Genomic DNA, 16,110 nt, shown 5'->3' with positions numbered 1-16,110 from the left:
CGTAAGGGAGGGCGTGTGAGTCCCGGCAACTCCTCTGGAGGGGGAGGACCACTCACCTGGAATGAATTGTTTTTGGTGAAGGTGACGATCTTCAGCACCTTGCCGTACCGCTGGAATATCTGATGCAATATGTCCAGCGAGACCGGATACATCAGCGACTCGACAATCACCCGGAGCACGGTGTTGGGGCCGCCGGCGGCATTGGCCGCGTTCGTGTTGTTCCCGGCATTCACCGCACTGGTGTTGTTCTGCAAGATGCCCACGGCACTGCTGTTGCTGTCGCCGGAGTTGTTGGCATTGTTGCTGGTGGCATTGGCCGCGCACAGGGGCAGCGGAGAGCCGCCGGCCGGCGACTGGATGCGGTAGTCGCTCTGCCCCACCGAGTTCTGAAAGCAGAAGGAAGAACAACGAACCAAGATGATAAAGATGTTGAGTCAATTTACTACCCGGAAAACTTTTATTAGTTAAAGGCGCCAAAAATTTTGCGCATTAATCAAAGGAGCGAAAGGGAGAGAGCAGAAGGAGAACTTGCATTGCACAAAATTTATGCAGCAACCGACAAGTTTTCCTCTTTTTTTTCTTTTTTTTTTTGAAGGCTTGTACTTGTAGAAGGGAAGAACACAACCAGGACACAGCCAGGACACAGCCAGGAATATGCTAAACGATGGTTTGAAGGAAGCGAGCGAAGCATACAGGAAGGAGGGACCCAAGCCCACATAAATCTCAATCAAAATCAATAATATCAAGTATCGTAATAATAAAAGGAAGCTCTGTGGGGGGACGGAGGTGGAGACAGGAGTCTGCCGCTGACGAGGATGATGAAGGAGACGCAGTGATGGGTGGCTGCCAGACGAGGCTCTTAGGAAGCAAAAGAGAAAAACTTCTTGCGTGGAAATATACACGTTCTATCGGAAAACAATTTAATGACATTCGGAAGTAAATTTATTCCTATTCGTGCTGAATTTTGATTCCGAAAATCATAACGTAAACACATTCGACCGCCCACCTGCCCAACCACCCACCCCATCGAGCCTTATCGTTCGTCCTTTGCGACGCGTTTTTTTTTTTTTTTTGTTTTTTTTTGTGCGTTTGTCAGCAGCAACAGGAGGAAAGCCCGGAAAGTGGAGAGAAACCTCTCTGGTCGCCATTGCCATCGTCAATCCTCCCCAGGCGTGCTATTTGTTGCTGCTATCCTCCTAGATAAAAGACAAGGACTAGCTCTGGCTCTGGCTGTGGCCCCTGCCTGTGTGGGCCTGCTTCTGGCTGTGGGCTATGGCCCTGCCAAAGTTTGTAAAAATAATAAAAATTGATTAGAATTGCCAGAGTGCTGTACGCTGTGCTGTGGCATGTTCTTTGCCCTGTGTGCGTGGCTAGACACGCCGTATCGTTGTATCGTGTCGTATGTGGAATGTATAGCCCTAGCCCCTGCCCCTGCCCCTGCCTCTGCCCCTGAGGCAACGATGATGCGGCTTCTTCATCTTCGATTGCCTTTCCTCCTCCTCGAGATGCCTGTGGGAGACCAGTCAGTCCCGGGGCTGGCGTTGGAGTCTGCCGCTGCTCCTGCCGTTCCTGCTGCTGTAATTTGATACTTCACTTTGCCTGATTATTATGATGACGATGACGTTGATTGTGTAAAAATTGTAATGTAATTGTTGAGAAGCGTTTTGCCCATCTATTTCTTGCTTTCCATCACCCACTCCCACTCGCACTCCCACTCCCACTCGTCTGTGTGTGCGCTTTCCTTTTGGCCCTTGGTTTAAACTTGGTTAACATTAACTAGCTGTCAAGTGGGCAATTGCCAGGCGTTTAAGTACTCCGATAATTGTGCATAGCCATAGCCTTCCTCCATTGACGACAAACACAACATTCACCAAAGGACGGAGAATGGAACTTGAACTGGCACTGGGGCTGGCCCCCCCCCCCCCCATCCTGGGGCTGGGAGAATGGTCAAACTTCCAGACAGTTTGTAGCTATTTATGGCTTTATAATAACCGCCATCCGAGTCAGAGGCATGCATACACTCAGAGAAAAATGGCCGTACAACCAAACATATATTGCAAATAAAATATTCCGTTTTTATATGCAAAAATTTGGATTTTATTAGAAAATACGGAAAACATTTAATAGAAGTATAAAAAAATTTAAAATAAATTTTTGCGAAATATATATTTTTTTTAACTATGTTAAATATTTCACTATCACGGCCCCAGTTTTCTCTGGGTGTACGAGTAGTGTTGGTCGAAGGTATTCTAATTATCTGACAGCATTTGCGGACTGGAGTCCAAAACAGGCACAGGACTAGGGCTGGGGGTTGGTGGTCTGGGGGGGCTGGTGGCAACCACAACCAGCAACATCATTAAACAAAGCAAATCGGTACCCGTCTGTGTGTGTGTGTGTGTGTGTGTGTGTGTGTGTGTGTGTGCGTGTGTGGAGTATGATTATGTATCTGTGTGTTTGCGTCGGTCTTTGCTTGTCGCGGTTTTGCCTGTTAATGAGTCAATTGTGTGTTTCCTCCTGGCATTGTCGGTGTTCGTAGTGTGCGTGGAATGTGGCATTGATTAGATATGTATTCAAACACCAACTAATACCAATACCCATGGACAAGCAACCACACAGGCACACACACACCACCACCACATTGTTATAATTTAATATGACCGAGAAGCCGCGCCGCCGCCATCCTTCCGTGCGATAATGCGGCATTTGATAAACCAAAATGCTTTGATAAGCTAAAAGTATCAGGCAACTGATAAGCACATTTATCGATCGCATCGCAGCCCGTTGCCGGTGGGAAAATCCACACAAAGGAGACATATGTATGTCCGTCCGAAAACTACAGAGGTACATTCACATCCCCCCCGCCGAGTGGCAGAGCTATTGGCAACCAATCCGAACCCGAACAAAATATAGAAAACTCCAAGACTATTCGAAATATTCGCAGAGCAAAACTTTTCGCAGCAATTGTTCTACGATTCTGATGTGACACTTTGTCGACGGTGCCTTTCCTTTTTTTTTTGCATAAGAAATAAAGCCAGCGAATGGCTTGGCGGCGGAGGACAGGCGCCAAAGAATATCGAAGGTGCCTTTCGCCCGAAGTTTTGCATAAATATTTTTGTTTCCCCCTTTTCCCGCCCCCCTTTTCTTTTTTTTTTTGGGGCTCAAAGTTTATTTTCATTGCAATGTCACACTGAGTGCCGCCTCAGCATCTTGGGCTCTCCTCGAGAGGAGGCAGAGGAGGCAGAGTCGGCGGCGGCACACTTTAAACTGCATGAAGCACAGAGCCCTTTTGGGGGCGAGGGCACAAGTATCGTCGTCGTCGTCGTCGTCGTCGCCTCTCAGTCAAGCGAGCACTTGGCCGGGCTTAAGTGCTGTGGGCCAAGTTAAGAAGTGAAGCAGCCACAGCTTCCTGCTGCAACCACTGCAGTGCCACTGCCACTGCCACTGCCACTGCATGCGTGGCAAGTTCGCCAAGGAGCTGCTGGCCTTTTCGTGGCCAGAACCACGAGCGTAAAGCTGCAAAAGTGTAAACTTTTTTTGGCAACACTCGTACTCCGACAAGTTATGAGGTGGTTCTGTTCTGTAGTTAAGTTTTAAAGCTGAGCTCTGGATTATGTATTACTTTGCTGCGGTTGCCCACCAACGACAGAGCGAGTCGTTTATCTGCTTGCCCCAACAGTCCCTCCCCCCTTCCCCCTTCCCCCTTCTGCCCCTTTCTGCTGATGCTGCGTGGTTTTTATGGTCAAAAGCGGAGGAGATGAGAGGTGAGGAGGGCGGGCGGAGGAGAGGATACCAAAGCCAGAAGGGAGCTTGGCTGAAACTTGTGCAAAGTGCATGAAGCGGTTACAGTGAAAACAAAACAATATTTGTCTTATTTATGCAAAAGGCAAACGAAAATAGAAACCACGTAAAATGTGTTAAAAGCCTTTTTGGCTTCGAGAGGGACTCAGAGCCAAAGCCAAAGCCAGAGCCAGGTCCATAAATAAATACGCAAAGCAGGAAAATCCGCTGCCTTGCCCAAAAACAAAGTAAATATTACTACACGGGGGGCATAGAAAAACAAAGAAAGGAAAAGGGAAACGGGAAACGGGAAAAAGGCAAACATGCATTTTGGGGCAAACCGTAATAGAAAACTAATCAATTCAATGAAAACATTGACATTCTAACTGTAGGAAAAGTCCGTGCATGAAGCCTCACACAGAGAGAGAGAGAGGGAGGACCCATTTCCCACACAGTTGTCGGGCCCTCCGCTCACGTACTCCAAGATACTCCAAGATACTCCAAGATACTCCAAGATACTCCAAGATACTCCAAGGTACTCCGCGGCACGACACGCGAGTGTGTGAAACAATGTAATTTAAATCCATTTTCAACACGTCACCAATCAAAATGGCAAAAAGCTTTCGCCTGCTACAAGCTACAAGTATAAGCAAATACAGCTCCTGCATCCTCCGCATAACTCAAAGGATCAGCGGGGAGGCCTGGCTGCCTGGCTGCCTGGCTGCCTCCGCCACATACGCGGAATGCTGTTGCTCCTTCTGTTGTTGGGAAAACAATAAGATTAGCTTACTTCTACTGCTGCTGCTCCTGCTGCTGCTGCTGCGAGTGCCTCCTTTGAGGATGGAGGCGCAAAAGTAAACGTGAAAATAAAATGGGGAAAACAGCAAAGAAAAACACCAGCCACGCATAGAAAAATAAACAACGAGCGCACAGATACACAGATACACAGATACACAGATACGAGCTGCTTTGGCATATGTGAAGTTATTTGCCCCGTCGAAATCCTTTAACTGCACACGCCTGAGAGTTAGACAAATAGCGGGCCAAAAGGAAAAGTCCCTATAAGCCTCAGTATCAGCTTCGGCTTCGACAACGACGACGACGACGGGCTGTCAGGACGACAGGCAGGCAGGCAGGCAGGCAGCAAATTAAATAAAACATTGAGGTCTCCGTCTCCTTCTCCGTCTCCGCTGAGCCCTGAGCCATCGGGGGAGCTCATATTATTAACACCAAATCAAATGGCGCCTGCAACTAAATATCCTATATTCCCCATACACTCGTGTAGACAGGACATTCGTTCTCTCTCTCCCTCTCTCTCTCTCTGTGGCTGTGATAAGCCTTTGCTAATCAGTTTGATCCCTTTTGTGGCTTAATCGCTTGACATTTGTATTAGTTTGGCCTCCAACTCGGGCCCCTCCGCCTCCCTTTTCCACCCACAAATGTCAATTGTGGCGAAAACTAATCCCACCCACGTGTTCCATCCTAATTTTGCCCCTTCGTAGTCGGATCGGATATGCCATCCATTAATTGACAATTGCTGTCGCACCCGAATGTCCATCACTGGATTTTTTCTTGGCGCCTTTCATTTGCGATTCGCCATTTGTTTATGTTATTCCTGTTCTGTTTGAACACTAGAATTTCACAGTAAAATGCTGCACTCTGTAGCCGGCAATTTAATTTAATTACAAGGCAAAGCCCCAAGCCCCCTAAAACCAGGGGCGAAACGAGCAGCTGCCACAGCCAGGACACGGCCGGGACTGGGGCCTGCACAGGACACACCTTTGGGGAACTGCACTTCTCTGGGAGATTGTGCGTGTGGCAGTGGACTGTGGCAAGTGCCAATTAGGATGATTACCTGCATTCACTGTTCGCACTTGAACGCGCGCTCCAGCATTCGACGGCCATTCGGGGAGACAGCCGAAGGACGATTAATCAGTTGTGGGCAAATCTAATGAATCCTTTTAGGCGCAGGCCAAATGTTGCACAGGAGACTCGGGACTTTGTTTCAATCTAATACTGTGTCCCAATCTGGGCTTCTGGGTGTCCCATTTCCCCAAGTGCCTGTCAACCCTTTTTTCCCTCAAAGAGAGGCCAGAAGCTCAAAAATTAATTTATCAAAATTACCCAACAATCCCTGGGCCCGTCTCACGCGTAGACCCAGGGAAAAGGCGGCAACAGATGTGGCAGCACACCCAGAGCCCAGAGACCAGAGCCCAGAGACAGCAACAGGGACAAAACAATCACATGTCAAATTTGAAACCCACTAAACAATACACACAGACAGACACACAGCCAGACAGAGATACAGATACAGGAAACGCTGGGGCGGACCTTTGGGGTCGGTCGGAGGTTGGGGTTTGGGGTTTGGAGGTTGTGGGGTCGGAGTAGCTCTTGGGTTTTTGCGGGCAGCTCGTTGCTCGTTGTGGTCGTAGCCGCGTGAACTTGCCACAGTGCATTTATCTTCATTTCGGGGCTGCCACACTGCCATGCTGCCACGCTGCCACGCTGCCACGCTGCCATGCTCCTGCGAATCTTAGTCAAGGTTCGCCGCAGCAGCGAAGGGCGGACTAAGATGCTACACACAGAAAAGAGACATCAAGGAGAATAGAGACAGAGGAAAAGCCCAAGGTGGGAGTACCGAGGAGGAGTACTGCCACTGCTGTCGTGGCAAAGGTGAAAGGACATCCCAAAGACATGACATATTAGAATCCTGTTACGCAGCAGCAGCAGAAGTGGCTGCCACAGTGGCAGGCAGGCAGGCAGGCAGGCAGCAGCAGCAGCACCACCATTGCCGGTTGACTGCCAAATTGCCAACATAAATGTCAGAGTGTGTGTGTGTGTGTGAGTGGGAGGGGGCGGGGGGGCCAAGGCGCTGCAGGATTTTTCATTCCTGTTGCTTGGTTTTCCATTCCAATTCCAATCCCGTCCTCGGTTCCCATTTGTTTTATTTTCTATACCGTGCAATCACTCAGCCGTTGAAATCTCACATGTGCTGTGCTATGCTCTCTCTCCCTCTGTGTGTGTGTCTGTGTGTGTGTGTGTATCTATGTTTATGTTTATGTGTGTGCGTGTGGCAAGGAAGGAGATGATTTGGAAATCCTGTATTGCTGATTTGCTGTTGCTGCTGTCGTCGAAGCTTTGCCTTCAGGTGCGTGTTTCGTTTCCCCCCCCCCCCCCCCCCCCCCATCGGTGCTCCTTGCTCTTCTGCTGGGGTTAAAATCCCTTAAGGCCATGCATTGGATTTGTCTCTCTCTCTCTCTGTGTCCCTCTGTGTGGAGGCACAACATTTCCACTGCTCCTGCTGCTACATAAATTTAAAGCAGGCAAATCCTTGTGGCCAAGGGCGGTATCTAGGATCTTTGGGCGGGAATCTACAACTAACGAGCGAATTAAAAAGCATTGCCTCTCCAGGTTGTTCGCTTTGCCGTACAGTTTTCTTCAATTTCTCCAAGCATCTTATCTGAAGCCCTGCACATTGCAGCCGGAGACCGGCAGACACCAAACGAATGACAAGCAGCGAAATATGACGCAAGCGGCAAAATAAAGGAACAGTCAAGAGTCGCCAAACAATCGGGCGAATGCTCCTGCCACCAGGTGGGGCACACGACGACAACAACTAGAAGACAGGCGGTGCGCTGCGGTGCGGTGTGGCGCGCGGGGGAGCCAATGAAGACAGTTGCTAAGATGCGAGAGAGGGCCGAAAGCAAAAGAAAGAATCTGTTACACCATCAGCACGGGGGGGGGGAAAAAACCAGCACACAAGACACAAGACATGTTCCACAATGGAGGGGAGTTGAATGAAATGAGAAATTGTATAAATATGTTGGCAGGCAGCGACAGCGACAGCGACAGGCTCTTGCCACACAAGATTAAACCTCTGTGCTCCCTCTCATGCATTTTAAGAGATTTTCCACTAGAGCAGCAGCAACAACAAGCACTATGGGAAGCGGCGTTGACTTTTCCACTCGTCTGACTTGTCTGCGGGGGAGGTGGCGAGGCGGGGGGCTGCCCTGGGCTTGGGGTTGGGGTAACAAGGCCTTTTACTAGGATTAGTAGTTAACAAGAGAGAGAAATCTGCCCACTCACACACACAGGGGGGACCACAGCCAAAAGGTAATCAGTGAAATGTAACTGTATTGTGTTGGTCTAGCTGTTGTTCGAGGCCTGCCCCATTGTGGCTGCCACCTACTCCTAAGGCTCTCCAGGGGCTCTCGGCCTGCCTTGCCACACGCTGCTGCAGCCTCTTAACCTTTTTTTTTTTCGGCCGACGATCTCTTTTTAAGTAGTTTGCTTTGCGGGCACACCAACAAAGCCATCAAAAGGATGGGGGGTGCCACCTGGTGCCACTACCCCCCACTACCCCCCCTCGAAAGGTGACAACACCGCTTTGGGCCCCCCCACCCACCCACTTTCATTTAAGTAATCAAAATATGCTTTTGACTTTGAGCTAAGCAGCTGGCTGGCATATCCTCTCTGTCCGTGTATGAGAGTCCTGTTTCGTTTGTCGCTTTGCTTTGGTATGCGTGTGGTTTCCATTCGGGCGGGGGGCGTTGGGCGGGGTGGGGGTTTTGCCCACAAAAACCCCAAAAACTATGCATTTTACTGCTTTTGTCAGGCACGTGTGTGTGTCTGTATCTCTGTATCTGTGTATCTATGTATCTGTGTGTGTGTTTGTGCGGCCATGTGTATTTATTTGAAAGCTTTTTAAACTTCAGTCAGTGACTTTGTGGCTTACGAAATTAAAATTAGAAATTGGTTTAGAATCCTCTCCCCCTCCCCCTCCCCATTCCCCTCCCCCACCCACAAACACAAACACAAACAAACAGTGGGTCACAGAGACATACACAGATACCCGTAGTTCTGTGGATCTCTGGGCATTTATGATGGGAATCCTCTGGGCTCTCCTTTCTGGCTGGATGGGAATTAAGTTGCCCAGAAACTGTAATTAATCAGAGAGGTTCGGTCGACCGCACGGGCACGGGCAAGGGCACGGGCACGGGCACGGGCACGGGTCCCATATCACATTCGGTGCCGTCCCGTTTCAGAATTTGCATATAAATCGCAGATTTCTTTAGACCCAAAACTTAATTGCCACATTAATAACACTTAAGACCGGCAGAACTATAGAACCGAAATACAAACAGATATTTAGAAGGCGGGAGAGTGAAACAAAGCTACAAGTAAGAGGTTTTTTTTGGAAGGATCGAGGATCGAGGATCGAGGATCGTCGATCTCCAGCACAAGGGGATACTCACATTGTGACTCTGATCCGTTTTGAGCTCGCGATGATTGGAGAACTGGACGTAGACCATGCGTCCACGCATCTGTGGAGGATTCACTGTGTAGCAGGACACCATCGATGTGGCGGCCATCTCGTCGGCCATCTCGATGAACGCCTGGTTCTTGCCCTTCAGCACGAGGACGTTTGTGACGCGACCGAACGGTACGCCCAGAGCGATCACATCCGATTCGCCGGACTCGTTTGGAATGTTCCGCAAGTGGATGACTTTCGAGGCCTTGGCTGCAAAGAAAAAAAAGAGGGAAAAGAACACAACGAAAGGTGAGCATTTTGTAAGCAAAGTGCAATATTAAACAGTTGACAATCCCTGCCACAGACCAGAGACTCCACTCTCTTGGCAATTCCCTTTGCCCTGCTGGCTCTCTGGGTTCACTTAATGGCCATCGCTGTCTGCACTTCCGCTTCCGCTTCCGCGCTTCACTTAATTTGTTTATTTTTTTTTGTTTGTTTTTCGGTAGGAAGGGGAGGGAGGGGTTTCGCAGTGGCAACAAAGAGACACAGCAGATGCAAATAAAAATGTTGATAACATGCCCAAACGTTGCCACATTTGTATGCATTTTGCACAGTTGCACAGTTAAACCCCTCCGAGGGGCGAGCAGGGGAGTGGCAGAAGGAGAACCCATAAATTCATTCATTGCACACTTTCAACGGCTGTGAATAATCCAGCAGGCAACACGGCGACAATGTCCGGCAGCAGCACAGACAACGTTTGAGGCTTTTAGCCACTCGCCCCGCCATTTGGGCCCTTCTGTCGGCTGTCGCTCCGTCTCTCTCTCTCTCTCTCTCGCTCTCTCTCTCTGGCTGCTCCTCTCTTTTGCTTGTTTGTTATTTTTGCATAAATAAAGCAACACCAAGGCCCCCCGACTGGGGGCACAAATGGGATTTTAGGCTGCTGCTGCTGCTGGTGCTGCCGGTGCTGCCTTTTGGCCCTGCAACATTTCTGGGATTTCCCTGCATCCTGCATCCCCGGCAGGCACCTGTCCAAAAGTGCCTTAAATTTTTATAAACAAAAGCAAACAAATTTTGGCACTCTTTATAAGCCACCAAAGCACATCCCCTACCCCTACCCCTACCCCTCCCCCTCCCCCCTCTCAGGACCGGACTGGAATCTGTCCGTCTTTCTGTCCCTCTGGCTCTGGCGGGGGTCTCGTTTCGGGCGGCGCTTAGTCAACACCTGTTAATGTGTTTGGTTTCGTTTCGTTTTGTTTCGTTTCGTTATTTCGCTTTTTATTTTGTGTGTGTTGTGGCAACTGCACCTGCAACGCCGCATGCACCTGCAGACTCGTTTTCGGGGTGTTTATATGCAAATGAAATGCAGTCACCTCTGCGCTGCTTTCTCTCTGGGATATTTGCTAAACAAGCCAAAACACCAGCACATGGGGACGCCGAGATAGCGGTGAGTGCCGGTCCATCTGCCGTTTTAATTGCCCCGAAATTATTCCCCAATTTAAGGCACGACAATCGAGTGCTTGAATGCGACTCGTTTGCCCGCATAAGTATGCTAGGAATGCCGAGGATTGAGATAAATCGAGGAGCCCCCGGAGCCCCCGGAGCCCTCGGAGCCCCCCGAAGTCCGGCCGTAACTCATAAAGTAAAAGGGTCATTATCCGGCCAATTCCCTTCCACTTTCAATCACAGACGCCGGGGGCCAGGCCAGGTCAATGTTCCGATTTGTTATACCGGGCCACAGCAGAACCTGTTGGCCAATGAAAAGGACTCTCCCACTGCCATTTTGCGGCAGGCTGGAGGAAAAGTCGAGCCAACTTTCGAGAGGATCGACCTGCACTCTGGTCAGGTCGGGTCGTCGGGTCGTCGGGTCACTCGCAGAACTCGCCTCCGCCTTTGAATACAACTAATCGGAAATTACACTTTTTGATTAGTTCGAAACGGAAATGAAGTTGAAACGAAATTATGCAACCATCCAGGCCATCCCCCCCCACCACCCCCCACACCCCCGTGCGGTCTCGTTTGAGTCCTTTCGGCAGCTCAAAAATTTATTAAAAATCAATAGGCAAAAACGGGCGATGAAAGCGGCTCCGCCATAAATAACGGACCCCTAAAAAACAGGCGAAAATCGAAAACTAAATAAACCTGTACAGTGTGCACTCCTACAGGGGGAGGGGGGACGGCGGAAATGTTCTGCAGAAGACAAACAACAAATCAAGTGCCGTTGGGCAGTTTGCCGGAAAAACCATCGACAGCGAAAATATGTAAAAGTATCTATCATTCATGATGACGTTGTCGCCGGGCACGGAACGTAACGTAACGGAACAGAAAAAAAACAAAAAAAAAAACAGCAACAACTGCCAGAATTTGTGGATTTTTTGACGTTCGCCCATCAACAACTCAATTTGGTTTTTGGCTCTCCCTCGCCCTCGCCCTCACCCCCCTTCCACCACTTTCCTATATTTTTTATGATTTTCTGCCGCTGCTGCTGGGGCATTGGTAGATTTGTTTCAAATCGCAACAAACGCTGCTTGATGGTGTGACAACGAGAAAAGAAATGTCTGTGCAAATCGACAACCGAACAGAGAGAGAGAACACAGAGAACGGGACTCGAACTGCAGTGAACCCGGTGCCGGGCAGAAAGCGCAGCAGACGCCTTGGGGCACTGCCACAAAGGCAGACAGCGGCCGGGCGGCAGGGGCATAATTGGAAAGGAAGATGGCGACGAGTTGACGACGGCCGGAAACATAGCCAACAAGCCCTCGGAGCACACAGCTACTGCCTGCCACAGTCCCTGCCACAGTGCCTGCCACAGCCAGTGGCACTGGCACCCGTGCAAGCTGCAGTCTAACAAACAAACAGGCGGAAAAAAAGGGCGAAAAAGTGCAATTTGAATCATTCTGTTTCTGGTTCTGTTTTTGGTGGGTGGCTGCTGGGCCTGCGGCTGGATTTGTTACGCCAGTTATGGCCATTGCTGCTTTTTAATTAACATCGAGTTAAAAAACCCAAAGAAAAACGTGCGAGGGACAGGGAACCAGCGGGGGTTGGGGAGAGAGCGGGGGTAAAGGTCAGGTGCTTCTTGGACAATGAATTAACATCAAAGTAATTATCAGACTCGTGCGCGTTGCATGTTGCTAAATCAACAAGCAAAAAGATACATTAACTGCAGGAGCGATACGAAAAAATTTGCATGCGATAATGATGCTTGCTGTCCTGTCAATGTCCCTACCCTGGATATATGGTATGATCGGGCCATGAATAGCAATCATCCGCTCCGCTGCGCGTTGAAATGAGCTGCAAGGATGTGGGGGGGGGGGGGGGGGTTGGGCTCAACAGTATTAATGAGCCTCACACCCACAGACGGACAGACGGACGGACAGGGAGTGAGAGTGAAAAGCGTTTGAGGCAGCACTTTTCAATTAAACACACACACACCGGCCACTTCGTGTTGCATGAGTTGCAGGAAAACAAAAACAAAAAAAAACATACACATAAATAAACTATTTATAGCTAATTGAAAAGTTTGCAAACTGTAATTGAGTTCGCAGGACGATGCTGGGGCCCATAACGGATGGTCGGCAGGACCTCCATGACCTCCACGCGTATGTGTAATAATTCCAACCTCCCGGCCCCCCATTCAGGCCCCATTCGATGCGCACAAAAGTTAATTAATGACAATTTAAATTCATAAAGCAAACAGAAACCCGAAACGTACAAATTTGTATATGAAAATGAATGGAAAAGACACAGGGGAGAGCGGGAGAGCGGTAGAGCGGTAGAGTTGAACAAAAGGCCAGGCCAGAAAGAAAAGTGCCACGCCTCCCGCCTTCCCGTGTGGAGGAGTCAAAATAAGTGCTGATTGTTAATAACAATTAAATTTATGCTTACATGGCGGCATTTAATGATTTAATGAGAGAGAAGGAAAGAGAGAGAGAGAGAGAGAGCGCGCGCGTGACGTGACGTGACGCCAGGCCAGTGTTTCCCTCCCCCCACCATCTCCTCCCCACCCCACGACAGATGAAACTTTTGCCTTTTGGGTGTGTCAACAGTTGAATATATAATTTGAATAAATACATGCCATCCCCTTGCGTCTTTAATTATGCGACAGTAAATTAGATTTTTACAGGCTCACACATCATAAATTTTAAATTGTTCCACAAACTTCTCTCTGTGCCCCCCCCCTCTCTCCCCCTGTCTCTGTCTCTGTCTGTGTATGCTTAAGGACTTAATGATATTTGCTTTTGGCAGGGGGGGTGAGTCCTTCCTTGTCTTTAATTTCAACATTTGCCGCCCACACATAATCAATCATGGCACAAATTTTTTCGTAACTCAATGCCAGCGGCTGTGTTTGTGTTTTGCATTTTACACCCCCCCCCCCCTCTCCCTCGTTCTTCCTTTTTTTTCTTCTGCCAGACAGGTCCTGTGGCATAATTGAAAATAACGATTTTCTTTGGCCCAGGCCCAGCTCGAGTCTAACACCCGCAAGAAATGTAATTCATTAAAAAATGTTTGTAGGCCGAACGAAAGGGGGGGGGGGGGGGCTTGGGGGAGACCTTGCCAAGAGTCAATGTACGCAGAGTGGGACGTTTACAAATTTTAATTGCATTTCAATTACGAAAATAAGGGGGTGGTGGTGGTGGGGGCTCCTTTCCACAGGAGTCTTGGGCACTCGACAGGCAGCTGCATTGCCTTTTAGCGTGCAGTCTCCATGTCAGCAGACTGCGACTGCGACTGTGTCTGTGCCTGTAACTGGGGCAAGGAGGCTGCCGAGGCGGAGCAGGAGTCTGTAACTAGAGCTGGCAGTGGCAGTGGCTCTCCATGAAGTATATCAATTGTATAAATTATGAGCACACACTCGGAGCATGGCCCGACTCTGGCAAGTGCTTAAGTTTTGTTAGCCTTTGCAGAACTTTTCCACTCCATTTGTGCATTATAATTACTCGGCAAAGGATGGCGAGAGAGCGAGAGGGCCGTCAACGGTGCGTATGCTTAATTAAAGTGCACACAAATATCCACTGTATCCGGCATGGATCCGGGATCAGGTCTTGGAGTCAAGTCGAAAGTCAAGCCAGGGACTCTCTCTCTCTCTCAACTAACCGCACTCACGTACAGTGGCGGCCATAAATAGCACACACGTGGATGCGGGAAGGCCACAATCCGGGGGGCCGGCGGCAGTGGACAATTGTTGTTTGCCTCACGGTCTGGTTCGGATTTTTATCCTCCTTTCAATGCTGTCTCAATATTGATACAGACCGCGTCGTTCCACGAGCAGCAAAAAAAAAATTATGACAATATTATTTTATTGACTGGGAAAATATTTACACGCAACGCATAGCAGGAGCGGCAGACGTGCGAATGATATCCGAGACAAGGCAGGAGGACACCGATTCGGTGTCTGCCAAACTGTAGCCTTATTGGTTATGGCAATAAAAGCGTTTAAGTGTTTGACCAGTCCAAGGGGATTGGCCGCCGATGACAGATGACAGAGTCCGGAGCCGGAGAGTCCCAGAGTCCCTCCGAGCGGAGTCCTTGAGCTTTAAATCGATTGAAGAGCCAGGATTTGAGGGCTTAAGGGAGTAGTTCCGGCAGCCGGATGGATGGCTGGTTAAGAGTAATTTTAAGTTATTTTTTCAGCATATTTTCCGAGCCGTGTCTATCCGTTTGTCTGGCGGAGGAATTAGCAATGCTAAAATCAACCGAAAAAATACAGTACCATCCTCACGCACGGACAGGCAACAGCTGCAGCGGTAGGACTCTCTCTTGCTCCTTTCTCCGCCTTTAACAATGGGTGTGTGTGTGTGTGTGTGTGTTGACCGTTAAGCCCCCAAAATCGGTCAATAAACAAACAAATGTTGGTGGACTGTACAAACAGTGGAGGAGGAGGATCGCCGGAGAGGAGGGAGGCGGAGAAGGACGATGCATGTGTGAGAGCTGTAACAATAAACAAGCAACTGAAACAGCAATAGCCGCCACCACACACGCAGGGCGAGGCGACAACAAAGGAAAAACACACGGCTCTGGCCACGCTTTCACCTACGACACGAAACGAAACGGCAGGACACGGAGCGTATTGCATATGGCATGGACACGCGACCCGGCCATGCCACGGCTCCTGGGGTCGGTCTGGGGTCGGAGCCGGGGTCGGAGCCGGGGTCTAGGTCTAGACTTCGAAGGGCTTTGGGCGCCACAAATTAGCTGCCGCTGCGACTCCCTGGGGCCTCGTAGGGCTTGCATAAAATATTCCAAATAATAAAAAATCAAATAAATCAAATGAAACTATTTATTAGCCGACCCCCGAAAATCCCACGGCGCACTTTTGCATTTGCCCAAGTGGGGGAAGAGGGGGTGAGGGGCTCCACTTACTACAAGTGTGCTTCAGCCCAGGACCCCACTCCTCTCCGCTTGAAGTGGGTGGGCGTGGCGCCTCGGCTGCCCCGCATTGCACATGCCAAAGTGTTTTTATTACATTTACGTGAAAAATTTGTTGCATGTCCTGCTGCCGCTATGTGGCATGTAGCAGGTACCTTGGAGTGTGGAGTGTTCGCGGTGTATCGATGTATTGGCACACACACACACACACACACACACACACACGAAAGGACACTGGGGGCAGTCAATAGGCAGGGACATGACAGTTTTGGGCCAATTCCTGTGCGTGTGTTTGTCCAAGGACCCGGCCAGGCACAGGCCTCCACAAAGAGAGAACAATGCTCATTGTTGCTCTTTGGATTTTTGCTATTTACTTGTCTGCCTTTTGTTGTTATCCCGCTCGTCCTTTCCTTGGGATCTCCTTCGCCTCCTGCCACATGTATCGGCTCGCTTGCAGTGCAATAAAAGTGTCCTTATACATTTATTTAGCAATTCCTTTTGTTATTTTTTTCGGCATCGAAGCAGAGTGGGCGGAGAGCGAGGGAGCTGGAAGGAGCGGGAAGGAGCAGGTCTTTAAGTGGTTTCCATACAGGCAGCGACCACATGAATGAATTCATTGGGATTTCAGCTCTCCACTGCCTTTATGCTTCGTTCCCCGCCCCCGCCCCCGCCCCTGCCTGGCTCACTCTTTAAGCTGGCCGCGACTTTAATGGAGCAGG

At 49.5% G+C, this 16,110-nt stretch overlaps 1 protein-coding gene across 1 annotated transcript in view; it reads right to left on the bottom strand.

Moving 5' to 3' along the window:
• LOC6588054 (polypyrimidine tract-binding protein 1) overlaps positions 1 to 16,110 on the bottom strand; it is a 151,161-nt gene that overhangs the window by 15,597 nt on the left and 119,454 nt on the right. Inside the window, exons 8-9 of the mRNA XM_026990999.1 lie at positions 9,033 to 9,298; positions 57 to 386 (exon numbers count right to left, since the gene is read on the bottom strand). Of these exons, the coding sequence (XP_026846800.1) occupies positions 57 to 386; positions 9,033 to 9,298 (596 nt within the window). The remainder of the gene's footprint in view (positions 1 to 56; positions 387 to 9,032; positions 9,299 to 16,110) is intronic.

This window comes from Drosophila persimilis, unplaced genomic scaffold (assembly GCF_003286085.1).
Source record: "Drosophila persimilis strain 14011-0111.01,24,50 unplaced genomic scaffold, DperRS2 tig00000000-arrow-pilon, whole genome shotgun sequence".
In the NCBI taxonomy this organism is placed as follows: Eukaryota; Metazoa; Arthropoda; class Insecta; order Diptera; family Drosophilidae; genus Drosophila; species Drosophila persimilis.
The sequence above is the reverse complement of the archived record's forward strand: the minus strand, read 5'-3'. Positions and strand labels throughout refer to the sequence as shown.